Source organism: Meles meles, chromosome 21, assembly GCF_922984935.1.
Source record: "Meles meles chromosome 21, mMelMel3.1 paternal haplotype, whole genome shotgun sequence".
In the NCBI taxonomy this organism is placed as follows: Eukaryota; Metazoa; Chordata; class Mammalia; order Carnivora; family Mustelidae; genus Meles; species Meles meles.
This window is the reverse complement of record NC_060086.1, coordinates 38,122,218-38,144,219: the sequence shown is the minus strand read 5'-3', so window position 1 is coordinate 38,144,219 and position 22,002 is coordinate 38,122,218. Positions and strand designations below refer to the sequence as shown.

At 42.7% G+C, this 22,002-nt stretch overlaps 1 protein-coding gene across 16 annotated transcripts in view; it reads left to right on the top strand.

Annotated features, from left to right (window-relative positions):
- RBFOX1 (RNA binding fox-1 homolog 1) overlaps positions 1-22,002 on the top strand; it is a 1,785,930-nt gene that overhangs the window by 1,656,449 nt on the left and 107,479 nt on the right. For all 16 annotated transcript variants that reach the window (XM_045993979.1, XM_045993969.1, XM_045993978.1 and 13 more), the window contains 4 exons: positions 3,714-3,857; positions 10,558-10,611; positions 17,056-17,148; positions 18,940-19,000. In XM_045993979.1, coding sequence (XP_045849935.1) covers positions 3,714-3,857; positions 10,558-10,611; positions 17,056-17,148; positions 18,940-19,000 — 352 coding nt within the window. The remainder of the gene's footprint in view (positions 1-3,713; positions 3,858-10,557; positions 10,612-17,055; positions 17,149-18,939; positions 19,001-22,002) is intronic.

Sequence of the window (22,002 nt, the reverse complement as noted above, 5' to 3'; positions counted from 1 at the left end):
TCCACTTCCTGGTAACAGCTGCTTCTTCTACGTGCACTTCCGATTTGCTTGTTTAGGAGAAAATTGTAGTGTGTTGAATGTGGCCTTGTTTAGGAGAAAATTGTACTGTGTTGAATGTGGCCTTCAAAACGTATGTTCATATCCCGTTCTCCGTAAACCCATGACTATGACCTTATTTGGACAAAGGGTCCTTGTGGATGTGATCAAGCATCCCAAGACAAGATCTAGGGTGAGCTTTAAATCCTTATAAGAAGAAAAAGGCAGAGGGAGACATGAGTCCCCGATACACAGAGGGAAGAAAGCCGTATGAACTTGGAGACAAGATTGGGGAAGTGTAGCTTTAAGCCAAGAGGTCACCAGAAGCTCGAAAAGGCAAAGGTGACTTTCCGGGGGGAGTGTGGTCCTGACAGCGCCTTCACTGTAGCCTTCTGGTCTCCACAACCATGAACGAGTCCATTTCCATTGCTTTTAGCCACCGTGTTTCTGGTAATTTCTTAGCAGACTAATAAAGCAACCTAAAACTCAGGCTTGTCCTGAATATATTTTCCCTGACAGTTCCCAGAAAAAGAGAAGGGGAATGCTCTCACCCTGATATTAGAGTCAGTGAGGACCCTTCTGGTCCTCACCACTGCTGTGCCCCAAGCTCCGGAGTCCGCCTCTGGATCCTGACGTGCTCCCCTGCCCTCTCCTCTCCATTTACCCGCGATGTCGGAAACGCTTTCGGTTTGTTTTCCATTTTACGTGTTATCTTTAAAAATTACTTTTAATACACAGGTATTCCGACATAACAATTTATGAGCTTTTGTACACATGCCCGCACTACAAAATGATTAATTGAGCGTTGTATGTTTTTATCAAAGGAAACAACGCAGAGATTTCTCCAAAGTCCTGTTTGACTAAAGATGATTAATTTTAATTTTCACATGAGCGACATAATGCTATTAATCATTTAATATGTTTAATCATAATCTCTGTAATTCCTAATTAGGTTTATTAAGCTGAAACATCCAGCAGTTATGTACAAATCCAAATCTAACTTTCTTTCTTTGGATGAGAAGGAGCTTGTTTTAATTTGCATTTGAACAGCAACTTCTAACCGGAGGGAAGAAACGGACTGTAAGCTGGGATCTCAGCTGCTGTCTCTGCAAGCCTAGGGTCTTAGGTCAGAGGACATGACCCCAAAGGTGTGATTCAAGGACATCTCTGGGTCTTGGTTGTGTAACCAAGGGTCACGTTGCCAGCAGAGAAAACACAGTTCCCTGCTTGGTTTGGGCCTGGGTGTTAAAATATTGTATTCGACTATTACTTGAGGATGCAAAGTGGACCATTCATTCATCCTTCATTCATGACTTGATTGATACACTCGTAATGCCTTTACCTGTTCGATCAGAGCCTCGGCCAGCCCTCTGACCTACATTTCTCATTTGGTGGCCATGGCTCAGCCCCGATGCTGGGTGCTGGTCCCACCACCCCAGGATGTGTAAGTGCCTCCTCTTAGTTTTTATCTTCTGTCCTTCCTTCACGTGCGCCCGCTGACTTTGACACTAAGGGGCCTGTGTACTCCCCTGAATCCGGAACCCGATTTCACCTCTGTGTCTTTGCCTGTGCCTTGCCCTCTGCGGATACAGCATCAGCCCCCTTCATCCCTTCTGTTAGACATCTCCCACCGAAAACCTAACCTCCAGAACTGGCAAGGCTCCCAGAACGTCCAGCTGTGTGGCGTGTCCCTGATTTCAGTTTACTCAGCCCTCTGTGACTGACGCTGACCCCAGCCTCACAACTAGCTCTTTCCTTCTTCTTTCTCGTGAACTGAACTAGGAACAGTGTGTGCTGGGAGGACTAACCTATATGTCTAGTATATAGTAGTTGCTCAGTAAAAACGTGCCTAACAAGCAAATGAGAACCTTTTCTTTGTATGTTTCCTGACAGAGGCTTTCTCTCTCCTTGTTTTTGACATTTTAAGGAAAAGTCACCATCACTCTAAAAAACTCACTGCCTTCCATTTATTGAGTTCATGTCCCAAGAACTCTGCCAAGTTGGCCTGTGTTACTGCTTTCAGTCTTCAAAGAGCCTTGGAAGGGGTGCACTATTATTATTGTTACTCATTTTCCAGATTAGAAGACCGTTACCATCCTCCTCCTTATTCCACTCCAACAGCACAGACAAAACGACCAAGGGCAGCGTTGGTGTTACCATGACGTAGCACCTCGGACTTGCAGAGGTCCTCCGGAAGGGGTTTTGACACCAAACCGGCTTGGAAGAGTAGTCTGCCAACTTCTGGGAGGTCTTCACTTCAAAATGCTATTCAGGGGGTATTAGGAAGGCGAATGCAAAAGAAGTCTGTCAATAAACACAAGGATTGGGGAGAAAGTCACTAATTATGGCCATGTTATTGTGGTATATGTATTACATAAACCGTACTTATATAAGGTATTTACATGCATATATAAAACATTTTATATATAAAATACATGTCATACACACACACACACACACACACACACACACATTCACTTGTCTCCTCTATGTCTTTATTATCTTATACCTGCCCAATTGCATGGATAGTTCTGTCCCAGTTACGGGCTTCTAAATCGTTTAAAAGTAGGTGAGGCTGATTCTTCCCTCATAGATTTGACGGGCTTCCACACAGGTTTTCCATTTTGGTTTCGGAGAAGCAAGTACCTGATGGGGATGGCATCAACTGCCACCCAGAGGCGATAGATGCTAATTGCAGAGAAAGTATCCAGAAGCATCTCTAGAACCAAGAGTATGGGAATGGCTGTAATGATACCAAGCGTTAACGTGACTGTCCTGCCTGTATATGTGCCGATACAATATCGTGTTGTCCAGGCTTTTGTTTTGGCAAGAGTGGGAAGCAGAGTAATGAGTTATGCGAACAGCATAAATTCATCGACACCAATGTAGTCTGCAGAACGTTCTGGAGATGTTCTAGATCCACATTGTCCGATATGGAAACCACTAGCCATAGGTGGCCATGGAGGACTTGAAATGTGGCTAGAGTGAAGGAAAAACTGGATTTTACATTTTACTTAATTTTAATTCATTCAAATTTAAATAGCCACACGGGGTCAGCTGTAATGGACAGCACAGGCCTGCACAGCCAAGAAACGAGAAATTAAGACCTTAAAAAAAAATAATTAAATGAGTCGGATGGTGACTTGGACTGCAGAACACCAGACAGCCTTCTCAAATGTTTTATTACATTTGCTAATGTTTTATCTGGACAGCTGCAGTAATTTTGCAGGCGTATCTTAAGACTTTGGACCCCTTTGGTTAAGGGATACACTCTCTCCTACCTTTAATGATGAGGTTTTCTCTGATTGCCTGTTAAAACTCCCCAACACCTGCACACCAACTACCCTTCCCCTTGTTTTATGTTCTTCCATGACGCTCTCCTTCTACCAGTTCCGTATTTATTTATTAATGAGCTTATTGCCTCCTCCCCAAACATCCCTGTAAGAATTACGCTCCATGAAAGCAGAGCTTTTCTGCTTTCTCACTGCTAAATCCCGATCCACCTTGGGCTTTCAGGAATGCTCAATAAATACTTGTTGGATGGATGGATGACCCAGCAGCTCCTTTCTTGTCCTTGCTCCTTGGTTCCAGCATTTTCCTACCATTTAGGGGAAGCTAAAGCACTTTGGAAAGAGCACACAGGTCCACTCAGAGCCTCTTTACTCTTGTCCTTTTAGCAGACAGATGACGCGGCACCAACAGATGGCCAGCCCCAGACACAACCTTCCGAAAACACAGAAAACAAGTCCCAGCCCAAGCGGCTGCACGTCTCCAACATCCCCTTCAGGTTCCGGGATCCGGACCTCCGACAAATGTTTGGCGTAAGTAGTGCGTTTCCCCTGTGCGGTGTCCGCGCTGGGGTCCCCAGAGCCCTTCCCTCCTCGTGTAAGTTCTTGGTATTTATAACACGAAGGTGAGATGTTTACACAGGGGGAAGAGAAAGACATTTTAGATCCCAGTCTGTGGGTATATCGTGGCCAGAGTCTCCTTCTGATTTTAGTCTAAATATCTTTGTATGGGTTCACCATGGCCCCGCTTTGCCAAATGGTCTTCTTCTCATTAGTAACTGGAAAATCACATGGCAGATGAGCTCCCAGATAAACTAGCACTGAAGGAAGCCCACTGATGATCCCAGATCAAGTGGCCCGGGACCCCGCGTCACGGCCGAAATGAACGTTTTGTGACCTTGGGGTTCTTCTCTCTTTCGTAGCTGCCAAAGTTATCATGATATGCTCCTCTACACCTCGCTCTTTCCCAGGCACTGTGCACTTGGATTTCAGGCAGCTTTAGAGAATAATGACTTCTGCATAAAGCTTCATCGAAAAGCAAAACAGAGCAGGCTAGAGATTTCTAAGTCTGACTTGCACCCTGCGGTATACACTCTCCCGCAGTCAGTGGTGAGGATTCAGAGGCTCTTCCTGTGATGTTCTCTGCCACTGATGACAGCCTTGCCCGGCTGCCGTGACTGAAACACAGAGCAGGGCAGAAGCCACCGTCAATCTAGAGAAAACAGATGATAAGTTTGCTTCCTTGTTGAACGTGATGACTCGGCTTCTTTTTCTGGAGGAAACCTTGTACTGTCCACCTTCAGAAGGAATGAGTGAGCCATGTCCTGGGCTCTGGAGGACAAAACTCTGACAGGGCTTAGATGCCCTTAGTGGGTTTGGTTTTGTTTTGTTCTGTTTTTGTTTCTTTTAGTTTTTTGCAAACGTAGTCAGCCGATTCGCCCATGACAACCATCCCAGCATTGACGGGAGGTATCTGCGGATTCCGCGAACAGAGCTACATCCTTAGCATTTGACTCAGAGTAAAGGTTGGCCGCCTGGAGATTGTTCTAAGAGTTGATGGTTGGATGCAAATGTTACAGAAGCAATAAGAAGAGGCCAAACTTTTATGCCGAACCCTGGGCCAAGTAGACCTCATTTCCTCGATGCAAGGGGGAGCTCTGGTTCATGACGCTGCAATTGTGGGGTTAGCTTGCGTGTACCTTCTCTTTCTTTACCATGCATGGTGTTTATCAGATCCACATCTGACACAAAGGCAGAGCTAGCGTCCTAATATTCAGATACCCAGACTCAAATCCTGACATTTCAGAGGAAAAGGTCAGCTTCTGCACTTTTATCTCTCTCGTTTGGTAATAACCTTGAGTTGAGCCCTCTAACTTCTTGCAGAGTAGAGATACCCTCGGGCACTCTCAGGTCAAAGATGACTTTGAAAAGTGCAAAGCATTCAAAGTGAAAGTGGAGGTTAAGTGTGTATAAAGCAGGGAGACCAGGTTTGAATGATGGGCAGCCGGAGGAATTAGATTCCCTTTGCCACATCAGGTTAGAAAGTCTTGCTCCGTGGTCCGTCTTTCCTCGTCAGGTGTCACTGGGAGGTTGGCTTTGAATCTGGCCCTCTTAATGATCACCTCGGTGCTCTTTTATGGTGTCACTCACGGCAGCCCACCCCAGCTCCCAACCCCGATGGTGCTCTCCCCTCCCTGGTCTTCTCGGTTATCTTGAAAGTCACTGGAGGGCTACACAGTCAGAGAGGTATTGGAAACAACCCTCAGCTGGAATTCCCAAAGACAGCATCCTGCTTACACGGATATCCGAGCCCCTCTGTTCTTACAGGGCGAGGGCAAGTGATGCAGAGTGAGGTCTTGCCAAAGACTGAACATACAACCCAGTTATCGAACTGTGATAAAAATCCACTGGTTTCAGAGCCAGTTTTTGTAAAAGTCGACATTCCTAAGCAACTGACAAGACGTCGACTTGACAAGATGATAGATACGCTTAGTATCAATTAAGAAAACGCGGCATACGTTCAGTAATATTGAAATTAATTTCGTTCATCACCAACAGCATCTGTGTTCTTTGTAAAAGTATGCAAGATTTTTTTTATGAGTTTCAGCTATAAAAATTTGAGGCCCATATAGATTCCTGAATTCTTTGTAATAATGCTGAGGCCTCCTTGGTTTATGACCACTATTCTGAAGAAACGGAATTTAAATACTAAAAATCTGTTCTTCTCAGCCAAACATTGGCAGTAGCAATCCCGCTGTGGTTATATGATATGTTTAGTGGCATGAGTAACATTGAAAGGCATCTGTAAACATTCGGGTTGGCTCCCCACACTCCAGCTGAGAGAATTAAGTGTGGTTTCTTCTTGCAGGTCTTACTTACTGTAAGAAATGACATTTTGATTCCAATTAGGTCTTTTCCAAGTCATTTGGACATGAGATCTCCTTCTCTGTTTTTATTGCTTTATTTTGCCTTTGCCTCTTCACTTTGGCTGGGGCTAGAAGGGGGGTGATTACAGAGAAACACCCTCTCAAAGATTTTTGTGTTTTTCTCTTTTGTCTCTTTTGTTAAAGGCGGCCATGGGGATTTGAAACCCAAACCAAAACAAGACGAAAAAGGAAGCTTCTTTCTCCAACTGCCTAAAACCTAGCTGTGTTCTTAACAACTTTTGGAGCTATTAATAATTCAGCTGTGAAGTTTGCAGTTTCTGCAGGCCTCATGGTCACTGCGGGTGCCTCACATTTTGTTTTTCATTTGTGGCTTCCGGGCCGGTTCACTGGGATTCTGGTCACCCTTCTCCCTTCTCCCACCATGTTCTTCAGTGCTTGACATTTTTTGCTTCCTCCGCCCTTGGAAGCATTTGTTCTAGTGTTTGGCATTAAATTTTCTGACTATTCATAGATTTTCTTTCCTTCCTTCCTTCCTGTCAAGATGGAACATTCCTTGGTCAAGAAGTTATGTGCCCACAGTGCCTGAGTCTTTACAACCTCAGTTGGGGCGTGAGTGAACAGATCAGGGGCACTGGTTCTGGAGGTTTCCCTGAAAGAAATGTTGGTTCTGGCCTGACGACTTCATTCTTGAGCTCTGTGCTCATCTCAGGGAGCATTCACGAGGGTGGGTGTCCTTCATGTTTGAAGTCTTAACGGTCCCATGAAAGGAATGGGTGAATTTCCACCAGATTGAATATAATGGCTTGCTCTCGGACAGAATGGTTCTTTAACCTAACGTTTAAAATTTACATGTATCTGGGTTTGGGGTTAGAGAGGTGCGTATGATACACCCAGACCACTGACACGACACATTGCATTATAGAATTGTCTTCCGAAGCAGCGGCTCGTGGAGCATAGGATTCAAATTTGCACAACACCCTTGTTGATGTCAGAGCCTTGCTTTTGATACAGACCCCTTGGGCATGAATAAGATCTACAGAAGTCACTCATTACCGTCATCGCAAAACAGACCACATGACTTCCAGAACATACAAAAGAAGCTTTCATGATCACCTTTTTAGGAATAACATAGAGACACCTGCACCTTCGGCATTAATGCCAAATTCTGTGCACTGTGTTGTTACACCCAGTGAAGCATTCCTTTTTTTTTTTTTTTTTTGGGGGACCTGGCTTAGTGCCTCCCATCTCTGCATTCCAAACAGGAAGCCAACCCTACGAAAACTGAGATGATGCCTTTTCTTCGCCTCTGTGTGCGCTCTTTGAACTAACCTTTACTTTCATATTTTATGCTGTATCCACTGAACATCTTCCACAGTTTTTCAGAGAAACATGATTTGATCTGAGAATGTCTCAAAATGCCTGGTATGTATTTGCCCCAGCGCATGCCTAGAAGCCTCCGGATTTTATTCTCGAAACCGCCGCCGAGACACCTTGCATGCATTCTGGGACATTGTCGAACGCAACTGCACACGGGTGTTGAGCAAAGTAATGCGAGTTAAGTCTGCGAGTCGTGTCTGTTTAGACTGAACATGTGCCAGCTGTGTTTACATCATTAGTACCAAACTTCCCAATTAAACTGTTGATACTATAAATATAGTACACAACTGTCTTAGGAATGGGGCTCATATCAGCGTTCTTCTCACTGCTCGTTTTCCTGGCTCTGAGAATCATCCTCCCAGTGGCAACTGCCGAGACGCAAACATTCGAGACCATTTCGGGGCATATGGTGTCATTGTTTCATTTAGGGAATGACACATGCTAGGATTACTTCTTGATGGGTTGGTTCTGTCTCAACCAGATCTGGTTTTAAAGGGAGTGTTGTCACGTTGTCTGCTTAGAGTATGTTCCAGAGGTGACATTTGCTTCACGGTTTGGGGGAGTCCTTTTCAAGCTTCCCTGTTCATAAACACGTGTGCTCTCATGCTCTTAGGCCTGAAATAATTGTGATAGCATCGACGTGGACTGAATATTGTAAGGAGGTTATATCGAAATCACTGCTTCTAAGGACTTCACACGTTGGAGTTTTTAACTACGAAATTCCGTTCACCTTTCAACGGCAAATCCCCCATTTCCCAAATCTGAAAGTTTTCTTCTTCTATTTTTAAGGACTTTCTCTGCCCAAATCTAGGGCACTGAAAATGCTCTGTAGAAGAATACTCTCTTGACCCAAAGGACGTTAGAGGGTCCGCAAATGGCAGGGTGAGTTGGCTGCAAGTTTCTTGGTGTTTCCATCATAGCTGCTGGCAGTGTAGCCCTCCCCCGTCCTCTCGGAGCTGGGCTGCTTCGTTTCTTCCTGCCCTTCTCTGTCTCTGGGAAGATGAAAAGCACGTCCGTCCATCCACTCGGCAAGACCGATTCAATCCACAGTCCCCTGACCGCGTCCGTATTCTGAAGGATGGGCACATTTCCATGACTTAGCTTTGGATTTCTTTTTTCTCCTAGGTCAGAACGACTTTTGTTTCAAGGTTTTGAGCTATTTTTCTTCAACGGGAGTGCGCCTCATTTTTTTTCCCCCTGTCTTTCCAAGAAAGCTATTTTTATTCCAGAGGACAGCCTCTCTCTGTTTCAAATAATTTTTTTCTCCAATCTTAGTAGGACCTTCTTAACACTTACTCTCAGGGTCCCCCAACCCCATATCCTGTGACTGAAGCTCAGTGGTCAGAGGAGCTACCTCTGGTTCTCTGTGTTCTAACCATTTGTTCCTTTTCTGTCCCTCCCAACCACTCTGGCCTCTGTCGTATGGAGGCTGCTTACTGCTTTCCATCCAGGGGAGAGACACAGAACACAGACTCTCCTCAGGCAATAAAAGATTAAAAAAAAAAAAAAATCCAGGTTGCAGAAGCAAATAGAATAATACAAAAGCTCAAAATAGAGGAAAAGAAGCATGGACATATTCCTTCATGTGGTTCTTTACTTTTTAATCACTGAAATGAGCACAATGACCTCATTGTGCATCAGGGTCAAATTCCCCTCGTAGTTTTCCTGGGCCACATCACACACTGTTAGGACACCCACCCACGGTACTTCATGCAATCTGAGAAAAAGGAAAGGACTCCAATGTCGGGGGCAAAGGACCTTGGACTATCAGATGCTTCTGGTTTCAAGGGTCCATGTTCCCTTTTTTTTAAAGTGTGTATCACACATTACTTGATGTGCCATTTCTCAGTAGTGCTACACGATTGAGCAAATAAAAAAAAATACAAGATGACAATAGCTGCGTTAGAATTTTAGATAACATTTTTATTAAGTATAAGAGTGTCTTAAATATTGGAGGGAATGTAATTATCCTGAAAGATTTGAAATTTAAATTTAACTAGGCATCTGTAATTCAGTTGGCTGCCCCGTTTGTAATCTGAAACCATGTTTCCAGGCTCGAATATGTCGAGTGGCTTTCACTTCTTATAGAGCCTCTTCTTGCTAATTGTCTAAAATCTATCTGTTTGTTTAACAAAATGGAGAATCATCTTGAGAGAAGTACATTTCGACCTCAGGGCTCATCACAACTACACTGGTGTCTTGATTATGATGGATGTCCACATGGTGGATCTTGCTTTCATCTGTTTGTACTTGATTTCCTTTGCATGGCCTGGCTCTTCCTGTAGCTTACACGGGGGCCACGGGCCACCATCCTCACCATCAGACGCCATGTGGACATTTTACCATTAAAATCCATCATCAAGGCTGCTTCTGGCAGTGGCTAGCGGAGTAGGCTCTGAGAATCAGTTTACACACCAGCCAGTTTTAATCTTCGCTGCTCAGTGCCTGGGAAAGCCACCGTCCACACCAGAAGAAAGAAAAAGAGAAGGGCATCTGGGTGGCTCAGTGGGTTAAACCTCTGCCATCGGCTCAGGTCATGATCTCAGGGTCCTGGGCTCGAGCCCCTAGTCAGTCAGGCTCTCTGCTCAGCAGGGAGCCTGCTTCCCCCTCTCTCTCTGCCTGCCTCTCTGCCCACTTGTGATCTCTCTCTCTGTGTCAAATAAATAAATAAAATCTTAAAAAAAAAAAAGAAAGAAAAAGAGAACTAACCACCTGATTACACATTTTGCACAGGCCCATACTATGACCTCTCACTTGCTGGGATATCCAATAAAATAGAAATCATATGTATGGTTGTGCTTTCTCTTGGTTCAAGCACATCACTAAGGATGAAACAACATAAAATGTCTACCCCTGGTACTGAAAGAGAAAACAAAGAAACAAACTCGGACTTGGGGTTCAGTTACCAATGTGCATAATCCGATGCCCTCCATTTCTCTCGCTTATAAAATATTTCTATTTCTTTGCAGCAATTTGGTAAAATCTTAGATGTTGAAATTATTTTTAATGAGCGAGGCTCAAAGGTAAGCAATTTAATTTACTTTAGGATTGTTTAGCTTATTTTTAAACGTTTGCTATGGATAATGGGAAACAACTGCACTGTTTTAATTAGCACATTGTGAAAATACACTTCAGTGGGAATTCCTTTAGAGACCTCCTCCAGTTTCCAAAATGGGGGGAAATGCATTGGGTTCAGTTTAAATGTATAAGGGGGTAATTTAAAATTGCTGTTTTATACCTATCTATTTATCTATCTATCTATATCTATATATATATATCAAGTTTCCAGAGGAAAATTACCCATGCTTAAAAAATAATGTTGTTGCTACATTTTTGTTTTTCAGTGATAATTATGTTCTTTATATTAAAAAGTGAGTTGATAGTCTCATGCGCAGGTAAATATGTGATTATTCTGTATTAATAAAGTGCAGTTATTTTCCTGGGTTGTAGGGGAGAAAATTTCATATACACCAACCTTTTGAATATAATTGGATTCATTAATATGTTTGCCATACCCCATCCTGCAATTTGCCATTGCTTTGAATTTGTTTTTGGCTTTCGGTTTTTTCTGTAGGAGACCCATTTCTAAGTCAGTTTTTCCAGACCTAAGCATGTTAGTAAAAATCAGGGGTTATATGGAAAGGTTCCAACACCTTCAGCATGGAGATATGTTGGAGAAGAAAAGGCCCAGCTCTCTCAAAGCATCCCGTCTATCAGAGGTCATCAAAATGTGGTCCCCCCAGCAGCAGCACCTAGGAACGTACCAGAAATGCAAATTCTCAAGGTCCAACCCAGACCTACTGAATCAGACACTCAAAATGGGAGCCCAGAGATCTGTGTTTTAACAAACCTTCCAGGCCTGTCATTAAAGTTATAAACACTGTGTTTGCCTCTTTTAGACAAACGCCAACGCTTCATCTAAATGCAAAATGCCCCTTTGCCCACTGGTGTTTTGTGGTGGCGAACGTGTCCTCATCCCACCTGCATGCACAGAAAACTCCAGGGCTCCATCAGAATCTCCCTTGAGGAAGGCAGTGCGTTTGGCTTAGCAGCAGATACTGAGTGGTGAGAGTCCTCTCGGAGCACTCCGAGATTGACCTCAGCAGCCAGAAAGTGACCACTTTCAATAACTCTGCCCAGTTTCCAGAGTACCAGTCGCCAGGCTGGCAGGAATTCTAAGCTCCCTTGCATCCTCAGACTGTGCAAGTGGGCATTGGGGCAGATTGCTTATCGGATACAGAGAGATACTGGATTTAGCCCCGTAACTTTCCTCACGTAGGCAATTTGGGACAAGTCAGTATCCAAGAGGGTTTATGAGAAGAACCGGTTTTCTCTAAGGGAACAAGGGCTACCCCTCCTGGGCACAGCAACCACCTCCTTCCCATGAAGCACACAAACCCTTGTATTATTCCTTGGGTAGTCTGTACACTTTCCATCCTAAATAGGATGATACAGCTTGATGTGAGGGACGAAAATTCCAGTATTCTCCTTTCCGTGGCCATAATGATGTCATGATATGCTGCATGGGATTAAAAAAAAAAAATTCATTATACTCTCTGGTTCTGCCAGTGCAGGGGTCTTCTCCCCAAATTTCAGATACTTTAGTTATTTTTATATCAGTGGTGTGACCTCTAGGCTGAGGGAAACATAAGTTCATTTTCTTTCTGCTCCTTAGTTAAAAATCATTATAGAAGCTGTTTCTATACCTTGCAAGGCAAGTGCATTAAGAAAAAACATGCCCAGGGGCGCCTGGCTGGCTCAGTTGGTAGAGCATGCAACTCTTGATCTCGGGGTTGTGAGTTCGAGCCCCACGTTGGGTGTAGAGATGACTTAAAAATAAAATCTTAAAAAAGAAAAGAAAAAAAAATGTGCCTAGCCTAACTAATCCTTTTCACTGAGGCCTGATGCATTCTTGGCAAAATCCTAGAAGATGACCCGGAATGTTGACCAACTCTCTTGTAATCCTGAGTTTGTGGTGCTAATGCTTTTAAAGGTTGCTGTGGTTTTTGTTTTTTCTTTTAATTTATATTTATTCTATATTTTGTTTTGTAACTTTTGCCAGTTGGAAGAAGCTGTTTAATTCCTTTCGAGAGCTGTTTTGGGACATTAGAAGAATATCGTTTGCTAATTTGAAAGTACAGTGGAGGAACTATTTTTAATACCTTTTCCGTCACTGCCACGATTAGCCTGTCTCGGGGGCTTTAGCGGTGAAGACCGTTTAGGTTTGCCGCATCCAGTGACTGACTTTGTGAACCTGCTTTTTACTTTTGATTAGGAGACATCAAGAATAGCCTGGTGGGTAGGCTCCCTCAGAAAGAGGCTGTCTGGCAGGTGCTGGGGGCTGACCGTTGCGGTGTAAGTAGAGTGTCCTCCAGACAGTCCTTTGGGGAACTGCTAAATGGGGACAGCCACTCACCCGGGGATATTTTTCAGACTTGACATTATCCTCGGCAGGAAAGGGCCTTATTTAAAGGGACATTTCCATTTAAATGGTTAAGAAACCTGAACCACTGTTACGACTTCGTGAGCATCATTTGGCACAGGAGAAGCAGCCAGGAAGCAGGTGGGCCCTTCAGAGCCAGAGCTCACCGTCTGGTCATTATCTTTGGAGCTGGTCCCTGAGGCAGGTCACTCAGTGCTCACAGAGTGTGGCTGTGTGTTCTGGGTGTTTGGTGTGTGTGTGTGTGTGTGTGTGTGTGCGCGCGCGCGTGCATGTGCATGTTTGCACATAACCCTATTCAGGTACAGGTAGTGTCTATGTTATCCTGAGAACATGACCATAAATAGCTCCTGGGCACATGGACAGCAAGTATACAGGGAACCACATTTTGAAAAGACACCACCGACTTCATAAACGAGAATTTGATAGCATTTAGGGGTAAGAGATCCTATCACTCATTTTTTCCTTTTAGGAGATTTAAAAACATGTTGTTGAACTCTGAAACCATGTGTATGGGGGATACCACCAGAGAGAGCTACTTCTTAATATACCCGGGAAATATACATTCTGATCTTTGATTCAGTAGATGAGTTGTGAGGACGAGTTCCCTCCTTGGGACAAGAAGATGGGTGAATCCATGGTCAGTGAGACTGAAGCGGTCCTCATAGACTTTCCTGAGTGGTGGGGGAGACGAACCACTAAGACCAGCCACGGTCAGGGTGCAGGCTGTGCTCTATGGCAAGGGAGTGAGCAGGCAGGCCAAGACTGTTAGGGGTGAGAAGGCTTCTGGAAAGAAAGGGCATTGAACCTGGGAGTGAACATTCTCCACCCCTCTGCTGAGGTGAGCTCCAGGCGCAGTGCGTCTCCTGCAGCAAAGGGCACCTGGGCAGAGCTCTATGCACCCTGTGTGTTCTAGAACATTCAGGGTCCCACATCCAGCATTGCACCCAGCTCCTGAGCTCTTGGGCCAAGTCCAGAATATGCTTCTTCCGTTCCCCTTCTTAAGGCTGACGTAAAAATATTCAGAAAGTTTGTAAGAATTCCAAGTTGTGCTTTCCTGGAGATAGAATTCTGACCTTGAGGCAGGAAAAAGGAAGGAACCTCAGCACCGGTTTCAAAGAGTGGCCCAGCTTCTGCACTTTGCAGAGAGGATATCTGAAAATGGCCAAGTAACGGGTGTCACGCTCCAGATGAGAATTCCGGTGATCTTCTGGTCCCAGGAGGCCATAACCCTTCTTGCCTCGTGGAGGGGGAGGGAGTGACTGTCCAATGGAAGAGGTAGGACAGTTCCTTTGATATTTGGAGCCTACGTCTGGAGCAAGCACTTCTGAATTCAACTTTCTAGAATCTCAACTAGTCATCTCAGCAGGTGGAAATAAGAAATATTGAGGACTTCAAAAACAAACAAATACAAACAAAACAGAAAGAAAGAGAGAAGTGTAGCAGAACATGAGAGTAAGAATAAGAAGAATCCATATATATTATCTGACTTCAGAACAGGGTAAGAATTTGGGGATGTAGTGAACTACTTGCTTTGTGGTTTATGAACTTCACATGGGATTTCAGAACCTATTTCTGTCTCCACTTTCATGTCTCCCTGACGCCTACAGTGCAGATTTTAGGCCAGTGTGGTTTTCCCTGGGGTCAGAAAAGAATCACGATGATGGGATTCTTGGGGATGACATTGGGTGGGGGAGTTAAATGTCCCCTTTCACTGGGCTGTGGTGCTAATGACTGGTTCCCATGGACGGCAGTTTTGCCACCAAGCCTTCCATCCATAAGGCTCAAACTGTGGATTTTCTTTGCTTTCCTCGTGAGAGAATTGCCCCTGATGCAGCGAGCATCCTTATTTCCTTTATTTGTTAGTTGTATGAGATTCTGTGCATGCCAGAGAGTTTGATTTTGAGGGGACGGTGACTGTACGCCCAAGATCCAAATCACCATGTCAGACAGACGGTCACCTCCGAAACTCACTCCACTGGAGAGGGTGCTCATTGGACATTGGCAATGAAATCGTCTACCTCATACAATGAACTAGAACTTGCCTTTGATGGTGCTTAGTACTAAGAGAGGCCATGGAAACGCAGCTGCTGGGGCACACTGTAGCCTTCTCAGCAGACAGAGGTCTGGGCTCCACTCTGAGATTCTGATTGGGTAGATCCATGGCAGCGTCCAGGAATCCTAATGTTCATATGCTATGCCCCCACTTCCTTTCACTGGGCAACCAAGTTTGGGACCCTCTGACCAAGAGGCAGCACCATTCATGGAGCAAACCCTTCAAATTCTGTCTTCAGTCCATTAAAGAGATGTTACTGCACAACTCACCGGTTGGGCTACTTGGACACCTCACATGGGCATACCACAAGCGATGTCTGAGACAAAGTTCTTCTCTTATGGAGCATAGAGTCTTATACTGGTCGAATCATCCAGACCAATCCTTATCTCAGATCCTCACAGTGGGTCATATTATCAAAGACTTCTCAGTCCAGTCCTCCAAAGCAAAGCTGCTTATTTTTTCTCTATAGAATTCTGTAGCATAATCATTTAATTTAGCTTGGATCCATCCCCAGATGGGATCTCCTATAGATGAGCCCACGTTGACTTTGGAAAGTTCTCTCTTCAGGCAGACCTTGGGCCAGCACCTCTCTGAATACCCCGAGCTTTGGAAATCCCTTCAGCAACGTAGCGAGGGGTTGGGTTAGCATTAGTAGCTTGACTACTTGTTATTTGTAATTACTGTCTCTTTTATCAGTGAGACTGAATGTCAGACTGCCCCAACTAAGCTAGAAACCAACATGCCCCTTTCCTGAAGTTTACCCCGTTGCAAATAGGAGTCCCGATACACTGCATTGTTTCACCAGAACGAGCTGGGCAAATTTACACTGGAATGGTTTCAAAAGGTTGGTGTATATTTCTGAACAAGATGTACAAATATTTTTAGGGGTTTTAAAAATAATGTGTCATATTTTCTGTACTCTTCTTAGGAACAGTGTCAGTGAAGAAAAAAAGGTGGATTTTGACAATGTGACGTTTAGTGGGGTTGTTTTTTTTGAGGCTGAAATATTGAAACAAAGTATGCCAGTGGCGAAGGAAAGGGTCTATTATCTATCAGTAAGAGAGGTAGCGCCCAGAGTGTTACTGCGAATAAGTCTCTTAACTGAGCTCCTTTATTTTCTAACTGTTGACTTGACAAGTGAACATCAAGATAATGTCATAGAACGTTACGATACATGCATACGTTTCCCTTTTCAGTTAATGAAGTTAGCCTGGGAAGTTGACAAGTTCAGAAGCGTATATGTTTTTGAGGGGCGGGGGGAGTATTGATATAAAAAAGGGCAACTTGAACTCTTTGCATTATTAATCAATTGATGTTTATTTCAATTCATTTCATGTGATTATTTTGTTTGTTAGATCAAAGAGGTTAAGATTTATTATGAAAAAGGTCTTTCCTTTTTTTTTTTAGGCTTCTAATTTTTATTTTTGAGAAGTTAAGGCTGTAAAATTGACAAATCTGAATAACCCTAAAATTGCATGAAGAAGAGATGTTCTTAAGACCACACGGCATGACTCTGTAGGCAATGTTAGAAGATTTTGGCATTCATTGTTGAATTCTGTGCACACGTTTTATTTTATTTTATTCTTAATTTGCATGTCAAGAAAGTGGTTCCCTTTTTTTTCCTCGTTATTTCATTTTCTTCTCTGTGAAGACACTGTAAATTTATTTTGATCTCATTTTCTTTCCGTTAGACTTATTTTCTTCTGTAGTGACATTTAGAAAGGTATTTCTGGTATCATTCTTTGAATTCTTCAGGGGTTACAGCTAACTGGTGACAGAAAAAAAAATCTTGTTCACATTTGTCGCTTACTTATTGCACATCTTTGTATTCTTATAATTTCTCTAATTTGCATGTTACAGAACTGAAGCCAGGACAAGAAATAGAAATTAAAGCGAGAGAACGTTACACAGTGGTCGTTGACTGGAATAATAATGTGCATGTTGTTTTCCCCTTCTCCCTCCTGCATGCAGGGATTTGGTTTCGTAACTTTCGAAAATAGTGCCGATGCGGACAGGGCGAGGGAGAAATTACACGGCACCGTGGTAGAGGGCCGTAAAATCGAGGTGCATGTTCAAAATATTTTCCTTTACATCTTCTTTATAAATGTCTGCTTCACGCTCATTCGTTGTTCCGGATGCATCATCGTGTCTTGTATGTGACCCTACTCCCTTCTCATTGTTTATATATATATATATATATATATATATTTATTTATATTTATATATAAAAAGGAAAACTGGCCTTACTTTTTTTTTAAATTTTACTTTATTACGTTCTTCTTATTACTGATGAAAGGTGAATGGCAAAAGTGAGACAAAAGAAAGGTTACTCGGAAATTTTTTTTTCCTTAATTTTCTGTGTCTTATGAGCAACGGGTGCAGTAGGTACCAAACAGTGGAGACAGTATGCAAAACAAAACAAAAAAAAGAGCAGTTTCTTTTCTTTTTTTTCTTTTTGTTTTTCTTTTTTTTTTTTTTTTCCTTTTCTTTTTCTTTCCACTGCAGGGTTGACGAGGGATCCACAGTGGTGTCCAAATTGACTCAAATGGCAAACGCAGTAGCATTCAGAAGAAAACCTGTTTATTGTTTAAAAAAAAAAAAAAATGAGAGGTCTTTGTCACTGAATCTTTCATTTTTTTTTTTTCGTTTAAGAAGCCAGTTTGAACCTTTGCCTTCTTTTCGTAATAAAGTAAATAACCGAACAGGATTTCCTGTTAAATATCTGGCCTCTCTTCACTGAAAAAGAAAAATCATAAAAATAAATGCTAAAATTTGGATACTCAGCATCTACTCTTTCTACCACTGGATCTCCCTCAACATGGCCACAGGGTGATATTTGTGAAAACTTAAAAAAAAAAAAAAATACCAGTTAAAAATGCTTTAGTCTTTGGAGTAAGATGTTGCATATTTTGCCTTTCGTTTCCCCCCCTCGACGATAACGCTTAGGCCCCTCACCAAACTCTCAGTAACCATGGTAACTGTATACAAACCCATGCTGGCGATGGCGGTGAATGGTAAGTGGTGAAGTCCATCTGCCGCTTCACGTATCTAGTGCTGGTTATCTCTATACATATATATACCACGTGGTATTTTTTTGACTTGTCGTATTACGTTTTCTTGATGCTCTATTTTTTTGGGTACCGGTACGCCTGTAATTGAGTGTACGTTCTAAGCGAGCCTGGGAGGCACTGACTGGATTGAGACATGACAGTGCACATCTTACTCAGATCGTTAACTCCATATTGTGTTAAACAATGCACCCTCTCTTTTATCCTTTTGTTAGCTGTGACTTTAAAGCTTGAATGATCTTGTTAATTCTTGCGATGTCGAAGGCTCTTGTTTCAAGTGTTGAATGCTAGATGTTGCTCTCCCGATGGTCCTTCCCTCCCAACGTGTTGCACACGGCTAAATCTTGTTTGTCCCTTTTTTTTTTTTTGGACATTTATGTTCCCTTGTACCTTGTCTCTCCCCTCTTCTACTCCACTGCATGTTCCTTCATATGAATTTATTTTGTGTTTAAAAATATTTATTGTTTCTGTGTTACCATGGAGTACACGCATGCTTTTAAGTCTTCAATTATGCAGTTCCTTTTAATTTGCTTTTACTGTCTCCTTATTAAACTTTTAAATGATATGACATTGCTTTATTGAAATGATTTGTAAGTTAAAATGGTTATGAAGTAAATGTAATTATAAAAATGTATGATTTTGTTATGCACCTACTGCCTTTTATAAATTAAAATGCATTTTAGTTGTTTTTTTTTTTAATAAGTAATCACAGTCATAATGCATGCAACTAATTGAACTGTGGGCTGGCCCTGGAATTTGTGCTCATTTGAGTTTTCTGTGTACATAGGTAAATAATGCCACAGCACGTGTAATGACAAATAAAAAGACTGTCAACCCTTATACAAATGGTAAGTCCTTTACAAGAACTCATCCCTATCTCTGTATCTCTTAAGTATCACTTAAGCAGGGAGTATGTTTCCACAAGCCCTGTTAGCCTCGGTGTGGCTGCCGTGTCCTTGCTGCTGACCTGCTACAGTGAACCATGTGAATCAGTACGATTTTCAGTGACTACTGAAAACTATCTATTGGTGAGCCCTGAGTATGTCAAATCACCATGTTGTACACCTGAAACTAATATAATACTGTATGCCAACTAGACTTCAATAATAATTTTTTTTAAAAGATAATTTTCACAACAGGGGCAAATTTAGTTTTCAGGTCAAGTGTGCCTGTCCTCCTTCCAATCTCTCTGGAGTAACCCCCATTTGGGTTGAAATACAGTCATTCAAGGATCACCTGGGTCAGTTACTTTGCTGTTATTATAGTAAGTTGAGGGAGGATGGAAGTTTTGCTTGTTTCCTTTTTTTTCCACCACCACAACCTCCTTGTTGATCACTAGTCATTTCTGGAAGAGGGGCGTGAGAGTTTGGTTCTGGCCTTGGGTCTTCTCTGGAGCTGTGAGAGTGTCAAAGTGGCTTGGAGGGTGTCTCCTGGGGACCACCATCGGGTGGGTGCCGTCTTTGCTTTTCTTCCGGTTCCCCAATGCTGTTTTGAGCTGGGTGAGGATGTTGTCACGTACTGCAGACCCCTTCAGGACAACGCATCTCTGTCCTTCCTAACCAAGAAGCCCTCTCAAAACCCCTCATGATCAGAATCCTCATACATAACAAGAGTTGAGAGTGTTCTACCATTTTGATTCTTTAATCCGTCTCAGAACGCATCTCTCAGAAGAGACCTAAGGTGTGGGGGGCCAGCAATACTTAATGGTACCAAAAAGCTGGGAAGAATTTAATGCAGTAAATCAAAATATATACACTAAATGGGATACTATACCCGACAAAATGAGCCAGATGAGGACTCTACAGAGCCCCCTGATGAATGAAAAATTTTTAAATGGAAAAGTATAGCATGATTTCAACCAAATTATGGAAGGCATTGCAACGAAATGCTAATGGTTGAGTTGAACTGTAAGACTGGAAGACATTTTTCCTCTGTTTTGTAGATTTTCAAAAATTATATAATTTTATTACTGTGGTAGAGGAAAATGTATGAAACTTTCCATTTTTAATATTTTAGTTACATGTGAAACATGGAAATATAGATTCATTCAAAAAAAAAGAGAAATAAACATTAATGAAAAGGTTAAATATATTTTGAATAATGCCACTGCCAGCTGGGTGTCCTAACTCCCCAGAGGACACCCCATTATAGATTATTATCTGTTTTTTGACTTTGCATTTTTATGCATATATATGTAATAAGTATATATTTGTAATATACATGGTGTCATGTACACACTTTTTCTATAAATGATATTATGGCGTGCACATCATTTTTAATTGGCTTTTAGATATCAATATGGAGTTCCTTCAGTTTTAATGCATAGAGACCAAACTCATTCTTTTTAGCAATTACATATCATTCTCTGAAATGGATATATGGTTTTCTTCTTTTTTTTTTTTTTAAGATTTTATTTATTTATTTGAGAGAGAGTATGAGCAAGAGAGTGTTCACAAGCAGGGGGAGTGACAGGTGGAGGGAGAAGCAGACTCCCTGCTGAGCAAGGAGCCCAATGTGGGATTCAATCCCAATCATGACCTGAGCTAAAGGTAGAGTCTTAACCCACTGAGGCATGCAGGCGTCCCGATTAATGGGTTTAGTTCTACCTTCTTTCCATACTGACTGACATTTGAATTTTGTGTTGTTATAGAAACAGTAGCGTTAGCATGTAGTAGTTTTGTTTTTCTTTTTCTTTTCCCTTGTGCATTGACTACCAATTTGGCTAATAAGTCAGTCTGTTCTTATTTGTAAAAGGGGCACCATTAAACAGAGATAGACCCTCAACATAACAGGGCTCCAGCATGAAAGATCAGAAGAATTGTTTATTCTGCTGACCCATTTTTCCAGCTCCAACCACCCGAGACATGGCCTTAAATGGTATAGAAAGTTTCCACAACAGACTGATTGCCCAGTGCTGAAATGAAACAAATTTCTGATTTATGCATCACGAAGCCTTTCTACTTGGGTAAAAATGATAGCTCTGCAACTTGCCAGAGTTAATACATGATGACATCAGCCCCACTGCTTGGATTTCCTGTAATGATGAAGTGGGATCCCTGTGCGTGTGCGCGTGTGTGCAAGGGAATTCTAGCGTGCATGTGCGTAGGTGCTCAGGTGTCGTGATGTGAGACAACGAAGCAAGGGAAGGCAAATATTATTCCCTAAGCCATGTGGATGCATGTTTATTTTAAAGAAAGTTATTGATCAGTATCCTACCCAGGGTTGAACACTAGCCCAGTGGAATTTAGGGACACGGTTCAAAGCCCATCCATTAATAGCCAGCATTCCCGGAACAATGACCATGCGGCATCATGATAAGCATTTTAAATGTTCCGGACCCACGTGAAGTCCTACAAAGAGGACCTACTTATCCCTCTTTTAAAGAGGCAAAACCTGAGGCTGGAGGAGATGAAGTCATTAGTAAAGTCTTTCCCTTTTATTCTGGAGTACCAAACCTTGTGGCCGTGCTTGTGTGAGTGCAAGAGCGCCACTTCCCCCGTCGTCTTACCGACCTGCACACAAATGGCAACGGACCACAATAACAAAAGGATTACTAGATGTTCAGCCCCAAATGCCTGTTTTCGAGGCATAAGCACCCCACAACCCATCCCAGGTAGCCATGCATCCCGAGTTTCCGAGAATAAGTCACGTGGGTTTCTCATCCCAGTACCTGAAAGGGAGCACTCGAGCTTATCCTGTCATGTGGACTGAGTATGGGACAGTCACAGCTGAACCGACTTAAGAAACAAATACCAATCCCAATAACATAAAGCAGCTAGATTCTATAGGAGATATTGTGGAGACTTTTGGTAGTCAAAGAAAAGCAGTTCTCAAAGCTTTCCAATCCGTA